This window comes from Mollisia scopiformis (assembly GCF_001500285.1).
Source record: "Mollisia scopiformis unplaced genomic scaffold LY89scaffold_3, whole genome shotgun sequence".
In the NCBI taxonomy this organism is placed as follows: domain Eukaryota; kingdom Fungi; phylum Ascomycota; class Leotiomycetes; order Helotiales; family Mollisiaceae; genus Mollisia; species Mollisia scopiformis.
Window position 1 is genome coordinate 594,574 of NW_017263583.1, and position 22,034 is coordinate 616,607.

General features: G+C 47.1%; 7 protein-coding genes across 7 annotated transcripts; 4 read left to right on the forward strand and 3 right to left on the reverse strand.

Annotated features, from left to right (window-relative positions):
• Positions 1-24: 24 nt before the first annotated feature.
• Positions 25-5,430, reverse strand: LY89DRAFT_607028 (uncharacterized protein). The gene is made up of 3 exons (XM_018210439.1): positions 5,201-5,430; positions 1,779-5,141; positions 25-1,721 (listed from the first exon to the last, which is right to left on the reverse strand). The coding sequence occupies exons 1-3, from the start codon at positions 5,244-5,246 to the stop codon at positions 268-270; spliced, it is 4,863 nt and encodes a 1,620-aa protein (XP_018076800.1). The 5' UTR covers positions 5,247-5,430; the 3' UTR covers positions 25-267.
• Positions 5,431-5,635: 205 nt separating this feature from the next.
• On the forward strand, positions 5,636-6,732 carry LY89DRAFT_636492 (uncharacterized protein). Its single transcript, XM_018211489.1, has 5 exons — positions 5,636-5,709; positions 5,768-5,896; positions 5,952-5,975; positions 6,027-6,338; positions 6,386-6,732. Exons 2-5 carry the CDS (start codon positions 5,768-5,770, stop codon positions 6,407-6,409), a joined length of 489 nt encoding a protein of 162 aa, XP_018076801.1. The 5' UTR covers positions 5,636-5,709; the 3' UTR covers positions 6,410-6,732.
• A 257-nt stretch (positions 6,733-6,989) lies between these two features.
• LY89DRAFT_762652 (uncharacterized protein) lies at positions 6,990-8,780 on the forward strand (the record flags this gene model as incomplete). Its single annotated transcript, XM_018221576.1, has 5 exons — positions 6,990-7,086; positions 7,145-7,346; positions 7,399-7,454; positions 7,505-7,708; positions 7,771-8,780. The coding sequence occupies 5 exons, from the start codon at positions 6,990-6,992 to the stop codon at positions 8,778-8,780; spliced, it is 1,569 nt and encodes a 522-aa protein (XP_018076802.1).
• A 654-nt stretch (positions 8,781-9,434) lies between these two features.
• LY89DRAFT_680597 (uncharacterized protein) lies at positions 9,435-10,065 on the reverse strand. The gene is made up of 2 exons (XM_018214109.1): positions 9,712-10,065; positions 9,435-9,650 (listed from the first exon to the last, which is right to left on the reverse strand). The coding sequence occupies exons 1-2, from the start codon at positions 10,005-10,007 to the stop codon at positions 9,479-9,481; spliced, it is 468 nt and encodes a 155-aa protein (XP_018076803.1). The 5' UTR covers positions 10,008-10,065; the 3' UTR covers positions 9,435-9,478.
• Positions 10,066-14,194: 4,129 nt separating this feature from the next.
• LY89DRAFT_636499 (putative efflux pump antibiotic resistance protein) lies at positions 14,195-16,139 on the reverse strand (the record flags this gene model as incomplete). Its single annotated transcript, XM_018211490.1, has 5 exons — positions 14,195-14,775; positions 14,830-15,348; positions 15,401-15,562; positions 15,610-15,768; positions 15,823-16,139. 5 exons carry the CDS (start codon positions 16,137-16,139, stop codon positions 14,217-14,219), a joined length of 1,716 nt encoding a protein of 571 aa, XP_018076804.1. The 3' UTR covers positions 14,195-14,216.
• Positions 16,140-16,906: 767 nt separating this feature from the next.
• LY89DRAFT_693830 (uncharacterized protein) lies at positions 16,907-18,579 on the forward strand (the record flags this gene model as incomplete). Its single annotated transcript, XM_018216662.1, has 5 exons — positions 16,907-16,946; positions 16,998-17,764; positions 17,897-18,031; positions 18,078-18,187; positions 18,249-18,579. The coding sequence occupies 5 exons, from the start codon at positions 16,907-16,909 to the stop codon at positions 18,577-18,579; spliced, it is 1,383 nt and encodes a 460-aa protein (XP_018076805.1).
• A 1,971-nt stretch (positions 18,580-20,550) lies between these two features.
• LY89DRAFT_664270 (uncharacterized protein) lies at positions 20,551-21,094 on the forward strand (the record flags this gene model as incomplete). The annotated part of the gene is made up of 2 exons (XM_018212753.1): positions 20,551-20,595; positions 20,768-21,094. 2 exons carry the CDS (start codon positions 20,551-20,553, stop codon positions 21,092-21,094), a joined length of 372 nt encoding a protein of 123 aa, XP_018076806.1.
• Positions 21,095-22,034: the final 940 nt, after the last annotated feature.

Consider the following 22,034-nt stretch of genomic DNA (forward strand, 5'->3'; position numbering starts at 1 on the left):
ATATAGATTTTGGACAGCACATCTGACGAGATGAGGCCCGACATTGTTTTGACAAGCCATATGTAATCTGGCAATTAGTATTCTACACCGTCTCATTTTTCTTACCAGAGTGTCCAAGAAACCGATCAGCAAAACCATGCAGCAAAACTCCCGTGATGCGATGCCGGTCCTCACGCCTTTTCGTCCCATGCTTATTTACACATAAACCGTCTAATCAAACATGCTCGCTGAAAGTAAAATAATAGTTTACAAAGCTTCGGACAGTAATCATCTTGCTCTATGAGATCGGTGGTCTCTTCCTTTTTTACTCTTGCTCTTGTCCCTGGGTAACTCGATTGGAGTGTCCTTGAGCTGAGCAGTCATGAAGTTCAACATGAAGTCGTCGGTAGAGTGAACAGGTTGACCCCATGCGTTTAGCTCATCCTCCTCCTTAATTTCAAGCACGTCGTTAACATCAATGGCCTCCTCGGTTGGCCCTTGGGCATCTGCTTCTTGTGGTGTCTCAATGCCGGCAGGAGTTGCAGTGGCCGTCGCAGCGTTTTCGTCAAAATCTGCTGCATCAGTCTGCACAATCTCACGCTCAGCCACCTTTGCAGCTGCAACGTCCTCACGGTCTTCAGCTTGCGCAAGAACTCGTGACATTTCAGTATCGTTGGAAGGGCCACCAAGGACTCGATCCATAGCAGCATTGGCAACCGCGTCACCGTCCATGGGATCGCTTTCCGCTGCAAGGACATCACGAACAGCAACTTTGTTGAAGTAGTCCGTCGTGAATTCTCCTTCTTGAATAACGACATCGTCCAACATTCGCTTCTGGTTTGCCTTCCGCAAAATATTGGCTTCAATAGTGTGTTCTGAGACCAATCGATATATATGTACATCTCGAGTTTGCCCGATACGATGACAACGATCTTGACATTGCTTATCCATAGCCGGATTCCAATCGAGATCATAGAAAATTACAGTGTCAGCTCCAGTCAGATTGATACCTAAACCTCCAGATCTGCTAGACAGAATGAAGGCAAGGATGCGAGTATCATTATTGAAACGATCTGTCAGAATCTGCCTCTGTTCGACTTTGGTATTTCCGTCAAGGCGAAGGTACTTGTGGCCGTGGATATTGAGGAACTGCTCGAGGATGTCCAAGACTTTTGTCATTTGAGTAAAGATAAGTGCCCGGTGGCCGCCAGCTTGGAGCTTGCGAAGAAGCTTGTCTAAAGTCTGGAGCTTACCACAGTCGTACTGAAGTAATCGCTTGTCAGGGAATTGGATGGACAATCTCATACGAGCCTCGTGAAATGGATCGATTACGGACTTATCAACAGACTGTTGTACCGTCTGAACTCCTTTCGGTCCAAGTATCAGTGTACTCATGTCCCTCGCGATGACCGGAGGGGTGACACAGGCGAATTTTCGGATTGTACTGTTCAGAGCTTCCGATCTGGAAGAAATTGTTGGGACCATTGCCATTAGGGTTGGAGATCTAGTTTCCAACCAAGTCAACATCTGATCTCTCCGCTTTGGCTGTGGTCGTAAAGGACGGTCGTTGACCCCGAGTGTGAGTCGTTCAATCAGCTGAGTACCGTACATAGGTTTCTGTTGTCGTCGGAGCGCGTTCAAATAAACGGTGTGCTGAAGCTCTTCGAATCGTCCCCACCTGGAAGCGCTTTCTAAGTAGACTAGATTAGACTTGGCAGTCGTCGGATCGAGATGTGTAAGTGCATTTTGAGCTCGAATACGCTGCGCCTCACGCATGTCCATGAGTTGACGCTGAGCAGAATATTGTGCACTCTTCACCGTCATGGAAGCCGAAAAGCGCTCATGCTTCGTTGGAACTAGATTGAGAAACTCGAGGCTAGCCTTTGTCATGGGGTCCTCTCGAAGAAGGCGCCTCCGTACTAGCAATTCTTTGATTTCGAAATCTGCAATGGCCGATTTCTCCATTGGAAAGGAGGTCATGATAGGACGGTCAACAAACAAATCTGGATGATTGCAAACCTTCCTTAGTTGCATCAAACAATTGATGATGGAAAGGTAGTTGCCTCCGGCAAGGGTTTCTCTCGTGTCTCCACGGCTAAGGAAGCCATCGTAGAGCTCTCTCTGCCTCTTGGAAAGGCGACAAAACTCGACGTGCTCATATTTAGCTGGCATTTGCTTTTCGACATCTGCTTTCAACCGCCTGAGCAGGTAGGGTCGAAGAAGTCTGTGGAGCTTGCTGATGATTTCTCGTGCTTCATCATCCATATGCTCTCGACCGTGCTCAAGGATTTGCTCTGATGGCTTCTTGAACCAATCTTGAAACTCTTTCAGATCCGCAAAACCTCCAACTCCTTGTGTGGTTCCGTCTGGAGGCATCAGGAAATAAAGTAAAGACCAAAGTTCGTTCAAGTTGTTTTGAAGAGGTGTTCCTGTTAAAAGGAGACGTGCTCGGGTATTGAATGTAAGCATAACTTGCCACCGTTGAGAATTGAAGTTCTTGATGTTGTGTGCTTCGTCCAGGATCATATAGTGCCATCGTCTACGCTTGAACACCTGCTGATCATGAATAATGATCTGATATGATGTGATGCATACGTTCCATGCATCTTCGGTTTTCCATCCAAGTCGCTTTCTCTTCCGTTCTTCTTGGGTTCCATAATAAGTCAAGATCTTGAAACCCGGACACCACTTCTTGAACTCCATCTCCCAGTTCAGAATGACACTTGTTGGGACTATGACCAAATGCGGACCCCATGCCTCATGCTCACAAGCAAGATGAGCTAGAAGAGCTATCGTCTGGATCGTCTTTCCCAGACCCATTTCATCTGCTAAAATTCCATTGGTATTGTTGGCATAGAGGCCAGCAAGCCAGTCCAGCCCATAGTGCTGATACTCTCGAAGAGTACCTCGAAGAAGAAAAGGCACGGGCGTTTTCAATTGATTGGCTGGCTGCGGTGTAGCACTTTGAGTAACTTGTCGACTGACTTGCTGAGCATCTACAGATGAAGCAGAGTCCGCTTCAGAGGGTTTGGTCTCCGTCGTCCTGGGTGTGGGCTGACTGCTGTGATCAGGACTAAACACTTCCAGGGCATTCTGTTTTGACGGTGATGGAGCATTCTCAGGCGGGGCAGTCTCGATATCCTCGTTCATTTCAATCTCCTCGATGTCAGGATGTTCTGAGCTAGCTGAGAGTAATTTATCCGTAGATTCGGCGTCACCGGTCTCGCCTTCGTGTTGAGCAACTTCCTCATTAACAGTTGGCATCGGCGTGGTCGGGCCAAGGCCATCTGGTACCAGAGAGACTTCATCTTCTTCGTCCATGTTTTCGTCTTCGCCATTGCCGTTAGATTCTGGCACTACTTGACCAAGCTCAATATCTTTCAATTCAGAAGGTGCTAGGAATCCAAGCATGCCTCGCGCTGTGCTGTCGTCTTCGTCTGCCTCGCTGTCCATATCCTCGTCCTCATCACTGTCTCGATCTTCATCGCTTGAGCCCATGTCATCGTCCATGTCGATAGATTCGTCACTATCGTCAAAAGTCTCCTGCACTCCATCGTTGCTGTACTGGTCGACATCGGTGTTTGGTTCATCGTCCTCTTCGGCCATAGCTTCATCCTGAGATTCCTTGGCAACGTTTTCCAATGCGGCATATTTCTCTCGGAGCTGTTCAACGGTAAGGTGCTCATCGTCTGCCACATCAGCTTTCGGTTGATCTTCATCAACCTCGGAGTCTGTAGAAGATATATTGCTTTCCCTATCTTCACCATCGGAGTCCGCATCTTCGCCGGATGCGGAGTTCTCATCCTCGTCAGACACCTCTGAGTCGTCATCTGTTTCCGTGTGGGCTCTCCGGGCCTGTAACTTCTGCGTTGAAATATCAACAGCCTCGCTCAAAGCCTTCCGCACCCGCGCTTGCTCTTGCACTTCCCATTCCAAAAGACGTCGCCGATTCACTTCGGCTCTCACATTGTCCCAGGTAGCTTTCAGTGTTTTCGCTACGACCATGTAGCGGGCTTTATTAGCCTCCCTTTCTTCAGCCACCAGTTGCTCGGCCGTCTTTGGCTGCCTTCGTCGATATTCATCCCGGCATGCTTCTGCTAGTCGCTTGGCTGCTGCTCGATGCTTTCTTTGTTCTATCTGCATCAACCTCCGGAATTCTAAAGTCGCTCTAACCATGTGGTCCTGATGGGCATATTGTGGTGGAATCGGCTCCGACTCCTCGGGTTGGTAGGCAGTGCTTATACCGGGACTCAGAACTCCACCAGGCTCTGCAGCCTTCTCTGCACGCAGAATAACATTGACATCGATCGCTAATTGCTCAGGAGTATACTCCGGCGGCTCATCTGGGTGGAAAAGACCACCCTGGTCGACGTGTAAGTCTGCACCCTTTTCGAAGAACTCTTCTAAAGTGGCGTATTGTCGCGGTCGGGGCAAAACTAACCCCGGATGAATCAGTGGTAAAGATGGAGGTTTGACACGAAATTTGATTCTAGCAAGCGCCGACTTGGGACTTGGAGCATGTGGGCTGTCAAGTTTGGGTAGCTGTGGACGTGGTTGCTCCTCATCGTCAACTATCTCGGTAACCCTGCCTGAACGTCGAGCTTTAGGTTGACGAGCTGGTACTGGAGGGGCTGATTGGGGATTCTTCGGCGTAGATGACTTGGCATTCGAGCGCACAGGAGTCGCTGGTTGTTCGCTAGGCATAGACTTTCGATAGGGCCGCTTGGGAGATGTTGGTTTGGCTGGGGATCTCAGAGATTGCTGGGAAGAATTCGTAGCAGCGGCAGGTTTCTTGGATCCAGTGACTAACGTAGCAGGTATTTTCCGTCCCTGAAACGGTGTGGTGTGTCCGTTCACGTTAACATTTTTGCTTTTGGCCGAGTAGGTTTTCTGAACCGCGCCTCTTGTTTGTCTCTTGTTCGACGGCGGTTGTAGCTCGAGGGGTATATCGTTCACGCGCCCCGATTTCCTTCTGCCATTTTGTGTGAATGAAGAAGGCCCCTCTGCAACGGCTTTCTTCCAAGGTGGCGATTCGGGTTTCCGTTTCGAAGGCGGCACGCTCTCGCTGACTCGACGCCTCTTGCTGGGAGGCTCCCCTTCCGCCGTATTCTCGTCGTGATGTCCATTCGATTTTGGCACGTCGTCCTCGTCTAAAGGTATATCTAGTTGCAATATTGGATCAGTTATGTTGTTGCGAACAGCTTCACAGAACGAAGCATACCATATATTTTTTGGTCTTCTGGCGTATTCGACGCGGTCTGTGTCATAATTTCGTGAGAGGGGGCAAGGCACTATCGTGTATTTGATATTCATAACATTTGGGTCGACAAAAATTACTTCGGAAGATGCGTAATGGTCTCAGGATCTCTAAAAAGTGATCCGCGCATGTCCAGAGGTTCTGTGTCGCCGCCTGTTGACAAAAACGTGGGATTCTGATGTTGTCAATAGTGATTTTCTTTCCGGCAGGGTTGGAGTAGTCTAGTTCTAGAGTGGTGTGAGAGTTAAGAGCTAGGGGAGAGATTTATCATCATTAGCTGGGAAAGTACAGGGGCTGAGCACCAAAGAGTGATAATCACAGCTCGCTTCATTCTAAACACACGTTGCTGTCTGAATTGTAAGGCATCAATGAGGCACTCGCTAATGTGCTTCTGTATCTCGACTCCCGACTGCATACGAGCTTGAACGAGAGAGTGACTTCAATTCAATTGACCATTCTCGGCGACAGCAAAGGTGCAACTCCCGCGTAACCCTGAACCAACATTCTTTATTAGTCTAACACTCCTCGCAGATGCTTTCCCGACGAATTGCGACAGCACGCCCGCTCCGAGCTGTCTTGCCGATTGCTCGACGAACAGCTCTCATTCAGCAACGAGGGGCTGCACAAGCTACATCTTCTGGACCTGATTACCCTTCACTGGTTAGTAGCAGATCCCTCTAGAGGTATAGATCGTTCACTGACGTAGCATCTGCAGACTGATGCCGAGGATCCTGGAATGGTTCGTATATGTACATCTTCTCTCGAGCACGATCTGACCGATTGCATGTAGAACGGAGGCTATATCAATCCTCCTCCAGTCAAACGCCAATTCCGTGATCCTCATGCAGACTGGTGGGACAAGCAAGAACGACGGAATTATGGGGAGCCAGTACACGAGGACAATGATATTCTGGGCATGTTCTCACCCGAGGAATACACTCACACCACGCCGGGCAAAGGTCTCTTCCAAATGGGTTGTTTCGTTGTAGCTGTATTTGGACTTTGCAGCGTGGTTGCATTGAACTATCCAGACAAGCAGTCTGCACCGAGGGAATTCGAAGGCGGATTAGAGAGGGAGTTGGGTGGACCAAACGCTGTCAGGGTGAGTTTGTGAAGCGTTCTGTCCAACTTATCACTAATTGTTCCTAGGCGAGAGCTCCTGGTGATGAATAGATGAAGGATAGCGAAGCTGTACATAGGAGCACACAAGTCTAGGAGCTTTTGGCATTTTAATTTGTCAAGCACGCGAACCAAACACCAAGTGCTGTTTATGACGTGGGAGCGGCGTTCAATATCAGAGTAAAGCAAAGCTACGCTGAATATCGAGTTTCTGAATGGCTATGTATAGGTGATGAATTCCAAGCGTCGTTCAGATTGGACTATTTGCAAATGGTAGTAGATATGAGCTCAGATCATCAGATTTTGTATTGCTTCTGAACTGATTGCAGAAGGAATGCCCCAAAATTCATAGAAATGTTGATTTTCTTCGTACAAACTAGTTGTTGGTGTTCCTTGGGTAGCAGGTTTCGCTTTCCCCTTTCGGCAATACTACCTTGCTCCTTCCCTCAAAGACAACCAGCCTCACACCTGCCTCACATCTCCACATCTCCAGTTCTATTCTTCTCACAATTGGAACCCTCTTCGTTCCTCTGTACGTGACGCTTTGGTTTTCCGTAAAGGGGCGCTCGCAACTTTACGTCCTATCAAACATTTGGGCTCTCTTAAGTCGAGTTACTTCAATCGACTACCCAAGATGCGGTACCAGAACTGGGATGTTCTTGTGTTCCCAGATCCAAGCAAGATCCCTCTCCAGGAGTTCAAAACATCCTGCCAAGTCATTCAAGATCCAGGTGAGTTACCAAGAACTCTGGAAGAGTCATTTGGGACACCTCACTGACTTCAGATCAGAATCTAATAACTTGCAATTCAACCCACAATTGCTTCCTACCATCACATCATTCATTCCGGGTCTTCCTGCTGGAACCCCATTTCGTGTCTCTATTCATTGCTGGCAGAATCCGGAGATTAGTCGAGTCTTGAAGGACTTGAGAAAGCCCTCGGACATTGTTCTCTTTGAAGCTCGCTTATTCATTGATGGAAAGATGGCAGCGTGAGTGCTTTGAGACTACCGCTGTAACTGCGACACAATTGACACCCTACAGCTCGAAATGGTTTGGTCAAAATGGACCTTGGCCCACGGTTATTGATTTAAGCATTGGTATTGCCACAATACTTCAGCTGGGTCAACATAACACTGATACATTTTAGATTTGGACAAACATGGTGATTTTGAAAGACTAAAATTTCCAGCATTTCATCGTGAGCTGCTTTCACAAAGTTACTGGAATCCTGCGGACGACCTCGGTCGTCTTAAAATTGTGATCTCGGAGGGCTTCTCGCGAGAGGGATTAACATATCCTTTCGAACGCATCAAGAACATTATCTCATTCTCTTTCCAGCATGCCCCTCTAGGTACGTTGATGAGCCAGCAATTAAACATCTATCATACGTCTAGATTCCTATGCTAACGTTAGCTTATGCAGATGTTCTCGAGGCATCCTCAATCGCTTGGCCAAATTCGAGCATGTGGCGTCAAGTGTCTATTATGGGACCGTATCTAGCACAACAGCTTTCACCAAGACGTGAAGTCGATGGTGTCGAAGCTCACAGCCATTCTCCCCGACAAAATACAGCAACAAGAGCTCCATTCCCACCTCCAGGTGTTCCATTCCCACCACCAGGCTTCGGATCGATGCAACCTCCCAACCCTCCATTGTTCCAGAGACAACCTGCTTTCGACCCCTTTACTGACCGGTCCGAATCGATGCCGCCCTCTTTCACTCACTGGCGCCAACGATCATCTGCAGATGTCTCAATGCCTGACTATGCAACAACCCGTGGAAGTAGCAGCCGTCAAGTTTCCGATCCAATGCAAGGCACAGAGGCTACCAATCCAGTATTTGAGACCGAACAGAATCCTGGAATATACGAGTCCCTGATTGAAGCCATGGGCCCTAAGGCACCTTCCAACACCCCAAAGACAGGAGCAGGAACCCCGGTAACCGCACCAACTACAGCAAATGCTGCAGTATCACGCAAATCGTCAACGTCTGGAGCTGGTGACCGAGTTGACAGCGACTCCATCGAGAGAAATCTTAGAGCTGCACTTGGAACTGCTCTTATGGCAGCTAAGTCTGCGCCTGACTCAGAAGGCCAAACTCCTACCCTGACGCTAAAGCCAATCGCTATAAGCGGTATCAAGGGCAGGAAAGAGAATATGCAGGACTCCCCTCTTGGACCTGAGCCTAATGCTACGGCCAACGAGAATGGAGTCAGAGTGGTCTCTCAGACTTTCGTCACAACTAACAGTGCTGGAACCAAGCGATCCCGTGTTGTCACTCCCGCATCCGCTAAGGTTATTGACGATGAGGATGAGCCACGTACCTCTCCTTCTCTCAGAAAGGCATCTCGTGGTAGCGTCAAACAGGATGATAAGGAGAACGAGAGGAGAGTCTACAGCGGAGTCGAGACCATCTCGACGTGATTTTCTATGAATGATGGGCTGCGATTCATTCGTCTTCCTTCCTCGATATGATTTGCGTTGAGTACATCATTCTTTCCTATACTGTCTATGGGTCAAGAGGAGGGATACATACATGATACGGTATCAAGTAATGGTCTGTCGGGTTATTGTTGGACGATATGTCGTCGAAGTCACTCATTCTACCTCGAAAGCAGAACTTGGTCATAAAACCTTTATCATTAGAAAACTATTGTACATCCCTCTCAATTGACACCTGTAACTTCCTTAACCTAGTATCAGAACCACTCCTTTTTCTGAATGCTCCGGTTTTCTACTGTGATTGTGTCCGTGTTGTGTCTTGAGATGGTTGCATCGAGCGGGTATGATTCGAACTGCGTGGGTCGACAGAACAATAAAAGATTGAAGAAATAGACGCCGACGCTCTATGCCATGCGATCCATTGGTAGCAAATCCAAACCAGAAAAAAACCCATGGCCGTATAGTAACCTCCCTAATCATTAACCCAGAAAAAGATGATGAAAAGAACGTCAAAGGTTTTTTTCTCTTTCATCAATCAAAATCGTTTTACGCCTCCGCAATGCCGTTCAGTCAGTCTTTCGTGTCGCAACTTTCAAAAATCAAAATCGTGCCGCCGCCCGTATATATGTGTATGTGTGTTTGTGTGTACAAGGTGGGTGTTGGAGGAGAAAAGAGAAGGATTACTTCTTCCGGCCCGAGGCGCCGGTGGATGTTATCTTCGACGTGGACATCAGGTCGCCGATGTATTTTTGCAGGAACTTGTTGTTGTTGTCTAGCTTGTCGTGTTCTTCTTTTACGGCTTCGATGCGGTTGAAGATTTCTAGGAGGGAGATTTGGAGGGTTTTTGCGTGTCTGTTGGGAAAGAAAGGCTTGTTAGCATATATAATTGGGATTTGATGAGCAGGTAACGTACTCGTTCAGTTGTTCTCGGGCTTCTTCGCTCATCTTCTCCAGGTCTTGACTGCTCCGTCTCGGACTCATGGCTCGGGCATCATCCTCGTCGAACTCCTCGTCGTCTTCGTTTAGTTCCACCTTTGGGTGCTCTCGCGGTACTATTATCGTGCCACTTGATTTCCGCGAGTGGAGGCGTGGGCGTTTGGGTTGGAGGCTGTTGGGGTTGTCTTCGTGGACTGAGGATGATGATGAGTTGGTTATGGATATGTCGGATGTGGAGGAGGGGAGCGTCGTAGGTGGTTGTGGTGTCGACATTATGGAGAGTTGGATGTGTGTATGAAGGAGACTCGACTGCTTTCTGGGCAGTGAGTGTATGTAGGTAGTGTCTGTCTCTCAAGTCGAGATACCAGAGGTTGATACAACTCGTGCTGTGCCGTTCTCTTCGGTGAGAGACTTGAGGAATTTTCGAGGGTGTGTGGTGGGAGGCTCAGAAAGAAGGGACTCGAGCTACGGGAACAATTGCATCGCCTACCTGCATGCGGATGGAGAAGAGGCAGATGGTGGCTTGCTTCGAGGATGAGGAGTTGGGAGTAGTAGTGGAACCCAGGTAAATTATCGAATATCCTGTGTAGTGTAATGTGTGGTGGTATGCCTTTAACCGTATTTGCGCTTGACTCCTGGTTCTATTCCTCGTCTTCTCTTTCTTGGGAAGCGGTTTAGAGCAGTGAGTGGATGTGTGGTTGGGGGTGTGGACCCTGATATTGCGCGCGGTGGCACAAGTTGCAGTGGATTGCAGACTCGCAGTCGTGCGTGCAGGGATGGGATTGAGAAGGCGTCGATCTCCTTTTGCTCCACACACAACCCTGGGACGTCCGAAAATGTTGCCGGCGGGCGACGGTGACGGTTGGTGGGGGGGTTGGCTTTGCTTGGGGGCAGTGGGTTTGTGTGACAGTTGGATTTGAGAGAAACATGGTCACGGTGACGCTGATGATGCTCCCCGGCGCCTCTTCTACGGACCAACGCTGTCCTTTGGTATGGATAGGATTCCCTCTTAAGGATGCCCTGGCCCCATGCCGATGGTGATCTCTGTCTGAGGTTACGGTTTTATGGTCATAATTGGATTGACATATACTTTCACTCCTCTTCCTCTTCCCCAGCCGATACGATTGGTCTCTCGTGCGGCGGAGAGTCTCAACGCACACCTTGCTCTCCTTGCTACCGGTCATCGTGAGGCTGGCTGTCTCCCAGTATGATGCTGGCGAGCTGGTGAAGTCCCAGCGATTGGGGAGACTCCTAGTTCGTGCCTTCAATTAGACTTTCAGGGGCATCGACACTGCAGCTGAAGCCACATGTGACCTCTTTCCTTGTACTTGGGCTTGTAGTTGCATAATAGACTACTGTATCTGTCTAGCAAACATCTATTGAATCTGCCCTCAATAAGCTTCAATTCTCGCCTTTTCTTTCTCTCTTTTCTTCTCCTTTCATCCCACCCTTGGCTGCGTTCATGTCCATTCTTGAAGATTATTATTTTCGTTGCTGCTGCGAGGACCCATTTCTTCCAGCGCCTACCCGGCAATGCCACCGAGACAGGGACCCACGTCACTGACATCACTTTGCCTCACCTCGTGAAGATCTGCCAACGCCATACCCGTTCCCCCCAACCCACACAACCCACCCCATCTCAGCGAGGAAGCCCGTTGCACGATCAACGCACACAATTACCACTTTGCCTCACACCAGAAACTCGGGAGCCAATCTCTGAAACGAGAGAGAGATGATATGCACCACACCGTGCCACCCGCTGCACCAGATGCCTGAGGGCAGCAGAAAGAAAGGAAAAAGGCTCTGGTTACAGTAGCTTCATGAACTCATTCCTCATCCTGACAAGTGTCTCTAAATCTTCCATCACTCGTCAGTCGCCAGCCTCTTTGAAGACGAATGAGGAGCGTGAAGCAGCGTTGGGCCCCTCATCATGCGTTCCCCACCTTCCATCTTCTACCGTTGATCTGTTTGATTATTTCTACATCTGGGACTGGCTGTTTGTCCGTGCTGGAGACCCAGCGGCCTATGAGGATGGCAGGAGTACCATGCCGGAGGCAGAAATCTACATTTCCAAGTTTTGGCCCGAGGGTCAATCATGGGATTCTTCATAAATTACTGCCTCCATTATTATCTTCTCTGACAACTGGCGGTGGAGGATTTCCTTTGCCTCAATTTCAGCCTTTCCATCCTTGCCATTTACATATATTATCATCGTCAGGAACAAGGCAGATGGGTTGTCGACCTGTCAAGAGTTAACGAGTCGTCGTGAACATGAGTAAGAAAATGATGTAGGACCTGCGTGATGATGAGGATCATCGGTTTGATCAGCCTTGCTTGTTGGCAGCTCCTTGGTCACGGTTACCGACTTCCCTCGGTATGCTGGCGACCGCCGTAAGAGATTGGGAAAAATCTACTGCAGGTGCAAATTTCGACATCTTTCTTCAGAGTTGCAAATGTCATGATCTTGCAATAACTTCTCTTGGCTGTAAAGCTTGAGTTCAAATAATATATCAAGGGGCGTTCTTCATCACCGAAAAGAGACCCTAAATACTGCCAGAAAAAGTTTCTTCAGATGAAAGAGGCGGGGCTGCATTATAGACGGTGAAACGATCGTCATAATTCTCCTCTATCTCTACTGACTGTTTCAATCCTTCAGTTCGGCATCTTTGGTGCATGGCTTCCGACAAGAGTTCCCACTCCTCGGCAGCGCCATCCCGCGGCCACGCTTCGTTTCAAGCAACAAGAAACCGTGCTTGGTGTGGAGACCCCTTTTCTTCTTTTTGAGTTTTATGCTCGAATCCCCGTTGGATCTTTTCCTTTTCTTACGGTCTACCCCTCAACGCCCGTGCGAGTCGTGACAAAAAAGAAATCTTCTCTCATGATGATGATCTTTCGGGCATCAGAATTACTGGACATGGAAAGTCCTCCGAACAAAAGTAATTCGGGTATTCTCAAGTTCGCAAGGCTCGAGCTCCTTTTTTTGGTAGTTCAAAGATGGGCAAGTCATCTTGCTGACTTCGCATAAGGCTACGCTACCTTGGCAGAATGCTCGGGCTTCCTTCCATCTTCTGGTGAGGGGATCGTCACTTTCTCTCACCGAAGGACCAGGAGCAGGAGCTCCGCCAGTCTGCAAGGCGAGTCGAAAGCAAGGAATGGATCAATCGCATACCGGAGAAAAATTGGGGAGGTCAAGTGTTGCATTCTCCACGTCTCATGCTTCTCGGCGCATTCCCACTGTTCTGATGCCCAACTCACGTTCAGGTGATGCTTAGTTACTGCGATGTTTCTCTTTCGATGTACAACGACGGTCAGAATGGTCCGTGCCGGAGCATACTCACCGTGCTCTGGCAATCACATGGTGCTATTCATAGATCCATTGGACAGAACTCCAGGCGTCGGGAATTAGAGCCACGATTTCGGCAGCAGGTAGTATTCCTAGGCAGGGCTGCGATGGAGGTTTAATCAGATTCGAGTTCGAATCAAACTTCTTGCAAAATCGTTGGTCCTAAGTCCTAGCCATGTAAGATTACCTTTGCTTAAGGTTGCATCAAGGTTCGGGACTACAAGCCCATCCAAACTTTGCTTTCACGACATGAATCAACACAACAATACGAGTCTGGTGTCAGCTTTTCGATCAGCTCTTGGAGGGTCGCGTGCTTGATGGCAAGTCCAGTCCGGAAGTCTGGAAAGCTTCGTCTTGAGAGATGCTGTCGTAGATCAGCGCTCCACGGACGAAAAGGTTCCTCTTTTCAACCGATACTGTCCTGAGGCCGAATGATTCCAGTGACTGGATCTTCTCAAAACTTTAGCAAGTGTAGCGGGGATGACGGCTGCCTGTTGAGTTCTTAAGCCGTGAGACTCTAATGCAAATGCTTTTTGATCGAGTGTGTTGCACGCGAAGCCACGACACGGATACTCTTTACAAAGATACAAAGAGCTGCACTCGTCGCAACCAGGAAAGATTTCATTCCCGTTCAGGCTGAAAGTTAAGTAATTCTGTCCTAGGATTTGTGAGAGTTTAAATAAGTCAAAAGCCAAGTGGATGGTACAAAGGTTTAAGTACACCGCTTCAGTGGACTCTCTTGATCATATGTCTGTTTCTTGCTACTCGTTTATCCCACATTGTCTTAAAGAAGAGAAGAACTTATGCTGCTTCAAAGTACTCAACTGCAGACAGACTTCTGATCTTGAGACAGATTCTATCTATACACTCTCTTCAAACTGAAGCAGCATGCCTCCATATTCCTAGCAAGCTAACATATGATCAGGGGGGTGCACAGCACAAAGGTTTAAGTAAAGGACCAGGATCAAATGGCTTCCGTCATGACCCAAACGTCACTTCCATTTCAGAGATTTCGGTGCAATTGATCGCATACCAGGACTTAGGAACGTTCGTCGACAGCGGCTTGGATATCTGCGACGATATCGACTCGAGGTCTCAGACTAGTGCCTCCGATCCAGAGCCACATTTTAGAACCAAATTCAAGCCCCACCAGCAATAACAACAGCCGGTCCTCCCACAGCGAAGAGCCTCTCCTTCTTCATCAACAATGCACAAATCACCGTAATTGCAGCGGCAGAAATACTAATGATATAAACCCGACTCATAGCATCCGTAATCGCCCTCGTCGCCTCTCTCTGCAAGCCCGGACTCAAAGACCTAAACAAACTACTCTGCGTCCCCGCAACTGCACTCCTGATATCATCCTGAGAGAACCCCAAGCCTCGCAACACACGACCTAGGTTCCTCATCGCAACACTCTGGAAGATCTGCCCGCCTATCAATAGACTCCCCAGCTGGAACCCCAGCTGCGAAAGATTGAGCATCGAGATAGCGCGTTGGACGTCGAGCCCCGAACCCGTGCGCGTCATGGTCGTGACGCCGCCGACGGTGTAGCCGGCGTTGAAGACTAGTCCCGTACCGGCGCCGAGGATGATGCTGTAGCCGTAGATGTTCGGGATGGGGGTTGAGGTGGTGACGGTGAACATTGTGGCGCTGCCCGTTGTCATGAGGATTCCGCCGACGAGGTATACTGCCCAGCTAAGGAAGCAATTAGTGTGTGGAGGTGGAAGTGAGGGGAGGGGGAGGCATTACTAGTAGTTTATTCTTGGGAAGAGAGCCCCGGAGGCCATGTTCATGGCAGCTAGGAAGGTGATGTAGGGTAGTAAGCGGACGGCAGCCATGAGTGCCGAGTCACCATGCACAAAGGCGAACCAGAGGGGAATGTAATATACCGGAACATATATGTTAGCCACAGCAGCAGCCATGGTGAGGTTTAGTAGCACCAGCGTCCTATCCTTCAGAATGTGTTTTGGGGGAAACATCTGCTCTTCAAGGGTAGTGAACAGGACAAAGTACTGCTGGAGAAGCATCAGGATGAATAACACTCCTGAAACGACGAATGTTGTGATTGTACGACCATCGTGCCAAGACCAGATTGAACCTGCGAACGTCAAGGCCATGGTGAAGGATACCAAAGCTCCAGTGGCACAAAGGAATCCTGCCCAGTCCAGAGATTTGAATTTCTTGAGGGCGGAGAGATCTGGAGCGCCTGGTGGTTTGACTGGAGGGAGGTAGAAGACGTATACCGGTGCACATAAGGCTGCAATGATACTGACAGCATCAGTAAGCAATAGGGTAAGTGTCTAATTTGTCAGTAACTCACAGATTAATATAGAATGCCCACCTCCAAGTCGCAGAAGATGTAGAGAAAGCCCCTCCAACTACAGGACCAAGAACGGCACCTGTTCCCCAGACCACACCAATTCCCGAGATGTAGCGGCCACGTTCTTTTTCGGAAGTGCAGAGGGAGAAATAGTTGAGAGTACTGGAACTATGTTAGAAGCACTCGGACGAGATTTTTGACCAACATACCCGAGGAAGATGCCAGTCCCACCAACGCCAGCAATCATTCTGCCGACAATAAGGCTATCCATGCTAGGAGCTGCACCACATACCACAGACCCGACTTCGAAGAGAAGGATACTCGAGATGAAGAGAATCTTGAGGTCAAAATTATCATAAAGGGCAGCCCTGCAAGAGAGAAAAATCAGCTTTGGATTCACACCAGAGGAAACAGGATCTTACGCAGGCAATATCGCACATACAGAGCCCAGAGGGAATCCGGTACCAACCCAAGTGAGACGTTCAACATTGTCGAATCGTTCGACGATAGCCGATTGGATGTCTGCAGCGATTGTAGAATCGAGACCATAGATGAGGGCCCCGGTATAGAGAGAGATGCAGACTAGGACCCATTTGAATCCATTTACGGTCCTCGGGCTGTTGTCTTCGTTCTGTTGTAAAGACTCTTCGGGGCTGTGTTTGGATTCTTTGACGCTTTCGCCAGAGTGATTCCTTGAGTTTGGAAAGACACCATCTTCGACATCCTTGGTGGGATTCATGGCAGATTGGGTGGGCCGGCACGGAAGGAAAATGGAATGAGGAGAAAATAGGACTGGTGATCTTGCTAAAGGCAGCTGTTGAAGGAGTGCATGAATGTTCCTTAGTGTGCTGGAATTGAATCACAGCGCGCCATGACATGGGATTTAAAGACAGACCTAAGTTGACTTCGATCTATCAGAATTACTATCTGTGATGTTGCATTGACAAGCAAATCCACGGCCAATTTGGCCAACTGTAGCTCCCACCTGCCGTGATGAAACTTCGGGAATCAAGAGACAGAGCATAGTGAGGGCAAAGAACTTTCGCTGATATACATGCATTTTTGGTGATAATCCCCCCTATGGATGATAAAACCTTTCGGACTTTGAAAGATCGGGCACAGCAAACAGCTTTTCGCGGGTAAAATCATTTTTCGGTAGCAAAAGCAGCACAAAAGGACAATCAATACCCGCAACGCAATCTCTTTCAGCCATATCACGACCCACTGTCTCTTAGGTTCGTCTCAACATGGTATGCGTTGAAAGAAGGTTAGTCCGTGATATATAATCACATAATCACGGCCAATTTCGCCGGCTCCACTTTGTTAGCGAGAAGTGGAACTCCGCTATTCAGGAGGAATGCACAGAGAAGAACTCGTCTGAAATCAAACAGAGATTATATGCTTCATTAACTAGAATAAAATTGTCGTCCATGTAAAGTTGAAGCCATGAACTCTGGGCAACCGTCCGAGTCGTGGACGTCCCTTGAAGGTTCATCGTCTGGAACGATGCGACTCTGCGGAATCTGTCATAAACCATTCTTGAAAGGTTGATTTCATACTTCCCTATTAGGATGAAAGGTTAACAATCGAGTGCTAGAGACATCGTATAACCGACACATCTCATACTGTCGCCGTACCCAAACTCGTCCTCGCACTCGTGTAAGATCATGCCGAGCGTGTAGTCTAGCCAAGACGAAATGCAACTTCCACTCTCCATGTTTGCGATGTACGAAAAGAGACCTTGATTGTGTGTACGACACAAAAGTGTCTGCTTCCACAAGTACAGCCCAAGTGGACGGGGAAGACCAAGCCCAGATCGATACTTCAGACTTCCCTCCGACGTCTTTGCCGGGATGTGACTTCAACTTGAATCATATGTTCACACCTGGCGGAGCAATCGACACGGATGAATCGCAATTGCGAGTTGACATGGACTGGAATACACTTGGGCTCACTGCTGCTGACTTGGAACTTCCTAAGGATAGTCTACCCGAACTTCCATGGTCTACATGGACCCACCGAGACGAATATGCACTCATCCTTTCCGGACACTCAGATCCCTCTGAGCGACCATATTCGGAATATTTGTCTCCAGTCCCGACATCGGACCCGGTCTTGCAATTCACAGCAAACATGCTCATACAGATGCTTCGTGCTTTCCCACAGATGATGCTTCGCAGGGAGACTCTCCCTGCTTTCATACATGGGCACTGGTATCGTCCCTCAGGTACCACAGGCCTCGCTTTGCCTGAGCCATTGGTCAACTGTATGGGGCTAGCACAGGTTTTTGCTGCTCACAATCCCGAGAGCAAGCCATTTCTGTGGCGAACAGTCAAGACGGAGCAACGCTCCTTCATTGAAAAGGTTCGATTCCAAGTCCATATGCTTAGATGTCTGACAGCCTATCAATCTGAGGTTTCCAGTCCAACTCCAGCACATATGAGCACTTTCTGACAGTATCAAACTAGACGAGACCACGGCTAATTCTCTGAACAGCAAGATAAGCGCCAGTTCTCAAGGGATGGCTTGCTTGCAGCTGTGCAAGCTCAGATCATTTACATCATTATGAAAGTAACTGACAACTCAAAATTCGAACAAGACTTGAATCTCGAAATGATAATCACTTTCCAGGTAACCCATCTCTTACCCGTGCTGGTACAATGTCTAATTGAGACAGGCACTTTGTGAGAGCTTCAGAGAGCTGTGCAATGAACCATTTTGCCAGGACGAAAGAATGTATCCAAGCTTTAGCTGGGAAGATTGGGTGTTTGCCGAATCAAGAAGAAGGTGATCTATGATATCCACTGTCCAATGTCTATTTGACACCCTACTAACAGTGGCCTGATAGAACAGTTTTGGTGTGGTTCTTGATCGCTCAAACGGTTCGCATCAAGATTGGTGTACCATGCGATGCATTTGAGGATTTCCGAAATCTTCCCCTCTGTTCTTCCAAGTCACTTTGGGAAGCAAGAACGCGTTTGGCTTGGCAGTCAGAGTATGAAGTGTACAAGAACATGCAGCGAACGGAACTGGAAAGCTTTGGAGATCTTATCGATGCCTACAAAGAAAGGGACGTAGGGGCAAACCAACTAAGGCTGGATGCTTGGATTGCCAGAGCCGATAATCTTGGTGTCTTGCTTAGTCTGGGCGCGGTAATTGCTTCTAGAAAGGAAGGATGAGCTTGTTCCCTGTTTACTCTGAGGTTCCTGATAGCGGATTGAACTAGCTCACCCCTTCAGCTGTGAGACGCAGGGCCATGCATATATGTTGTGGCTCCTTCATCTAAGTTTGCTCTGCCCAAATTGGTACTGGAAGCTTGATGGGAAAATACGCTATGAAAAGAGTGGACGGAGTCTAATTGAGGTTACATGAATTTGATGCAGTAGGTAATGTTGCTCAACTCCCTCAAGACTCCTTGGATATTTCTCGGTACCTTCCCAAAGAAGGGGTACCGCTTCACTAACATAAAGTGACCTCGTGGATACCTTAATTATCCGCAACGCTTTGCAGAAAAAAAGTGTTCATTTAGCCCTACGGGAGCAACGCCTCGTTATAGAACGACATAAAGTCGATAAAACACTCGTTATTTTAACCTATATTTAATAAGTAAAACTCGTTGTTTTTATCGATGAATAACGAGTACTACTCGTTATTTTTTAATGAAATTATTAACGATTCGAAGTCGTTAATGCCATCTAAAAATCTAGCACTTTAGAGAACGACAATATGTAGTTAAACATCGAGTTTAGCTACTCTAAAGTACCCCCTTATTTCACTTCCTAAATATGCCACTACGCCCAAATCTCATTTACTTGCCCTCCTCTCAAATATACCACTATTCCCAACTTTTAGTACTCTAGCATATCCACCTATTTTTCTATCCTTTTATATGAACCGTTCGTACTCGCTATGCTCTAGCCCTAAAAACCGAGTTAGATAAGGTATTAAAAGGAGTCGATATACGTACTTGCAAAGAGTCCAGGAGTCTAGGAATCTAGTGCCAAGAGAAAGAATCCAATACCAAGAAAAAGTCAAGTGCTAGGAGAGAGTCCAGTGCCAAGAAAAAATCTAAGTCCAAGATCTAAAGGAATGCAACTAATTATACTAATAAATACAAGTTATCATAATAATATAGTGTAGTTGATGATGCAGTGCAGCTGATAATGCAGTGCAACTGATAATATAATGCAACTAATAATACAGTATAACTAATAATGCAGTACGTAAAGATAGAAATAATAAAAAACTTCTAAAGTAAAAGGCCACGTTACAAAAGTGAAAGGTGAACACGCCAAAAAAAGCTTAAGGTAAGCATAGAGCATGTAAACAACCTCGATTCAGCCAATAAAAAACGCGTCTGACCCACTATCCGAGCTCTTGAAGTCTCCACTCTACTGCAAAAGTTGCACCCTTTCATGATTCTCATTCCTTTACTTTAAATAAGAAACTATCATAAAATATAATACAATACAGTACCAAAAGTGTAAGTGCATTACTCACTACTACTCAAAATAAAAATATACTCTAAAATTATAACAACAGTGAAATCATGACAACAGTGGAATCATAACAACAGTGGAATCATAACAACAGTAAAATTATAACAACAATAAAAGCAATGAAAGCAATGAAAGCAATGAAAGCAATGAAAGCAATGAAAGCAGTGAAAGCAGTGAGAGCAGTGAGAGCAGTGAGAGCAGTGAGAGCAGTGAGAGCAATAGGCGTAGTGATAATAAAAGTTCCAAATTAATAAGCATATATTGATAAATATGGAGTATAATGAAGTAGTCTAGTATTTTTGCAGTGTTTCCAAGCATTAATTAACAATATCACTCGTTAATTAATTATAACTACTCGTTATTTAGCGTACCAAGTCGTTCTATAACGAGCCGTTGCTCCCGTAGGGTAGGTGAATCACATTTTCGATCAAGTTCCTTCTGTTTTTCTTATCAAAAGCAATACTGGCTACTTCACTGTACACGGAACGGCCTCGTTGTACATTATTCACCCGCAAAGTTTTGCGGGCAAGAAGTGTTCTTGCAAGCTATATATATGACCGTTTTTTCTTCTTCCTCTCCTTCTCTTCTACAACAACAAAATAACCTTCACACCTTTCAACAAACAAAAACAAAGGCCGCCTGAAACTTACGATGGCTCACCACAATGTCAACTTTCTCACGTTCCTCGATCAAATTGTAAGCACCCTCCTTTACACCACCATATGATCGAAGCTTCGCGAGGCGAAGCGAGGCCTCGTGAAGAGAGGTGAAGTGATGTTCATTAACACTTTCACGTAATTCACACTTTCGCGTATTTTATAGGGGGCAGCTTTCAATCAAGACTTCGGCTAACCCCTATGTTCTACAGCTTCCAGATCGAAGATCACCCGATGTCAGACAGAACGACATCGTAGGCAATGCGATCAGAAACACCATCGACTTCTGGACTAGTGGTCTTGACATGAGCAATTACTCTGCTCATGTTCTTGTCATCGCCAACGAACTCATCTCCTTGATCGCCCTTGGTGACGGACAACAAAGATGGATGGTCATTTTGGCATTGAAATGGCTAGTCGAGGAGGCAGAGTTCCTTGTGGAGGAATTTGAGGACATGGAAGATGAGTTGGAGATGGTGTTCCTCTGCGGGTTGATGGACGAACTTCAAATGCTTTGGTATGGGGTGATTCGTATTTGATGATGGGGGCATATGCGATTGGACATGGGGATGTAATTGACATTCGGAAAACTTGAACCATGGTTTTGCATGCATGGAATTCACAAAAGTCACATACTTATTTGAAGTGAAATTACAAGTGAGAAGGTGCAAAACATATGTTCTAGTCCATACGCAAACACTTACTATTCATGAACCTTACCTTTGCCATTCATAAATGGCAAGGTGTCGATGTATGGCACCTCTAGTTTATGAACTGCCCGGCCATTCATAAATGTTTGAAGCATATCCAACTAGTCATAGCCAAATAACGCCACTGATAATTAGCCCGGAAACAAAAGCACCACAGCACTTGCGCCTCTTAACAACCCTACACTTGCATTCTACTAATCTACTAAATTCCTAGAGTTCTATAGTGCTATAGTGCTATAGTGCTTAAAGTTTCCAGGTATAGTAATGCAGTAGGCTTAGTTGATGAAATGTTAAGTTGTTATAGTGCTGAGCTGCTGAGCGGAGGTGCCTGGAGTGCTGTTTCGACTGGCTAATTCGTTCATAAACTATGGGTGTTATTTATAAACATCCTGACATTCATGAATGGCACGGGGTCAGTTCATGAAGAGCCAGTGTTTGTGTATGGACTAGAACATGTATAACTATTTTCTTTCTCTTCTTCTCACTCTTTTTTATAACAACAAATGCCTTCACACCTTTCGACAAACAAAGACAAAAGTAACTTGCCACTCATGATGGCTCACTAGGTACAATGTCAATTATTTCACGTTCCTCGATGCTCCTTTAGGTGAATGATATGTTTGGTCAAGTTCCTGCTACGTTTCTTGTCAAAACAAGTACTAGTTACTTCAATGTAAGAGCTGAGGCCACGACACACGGCCCACTTAAGCGAGAACCTCAAAATTACACCTAGTTTTATATCTATTATAATAACTACAATTCTTAATGG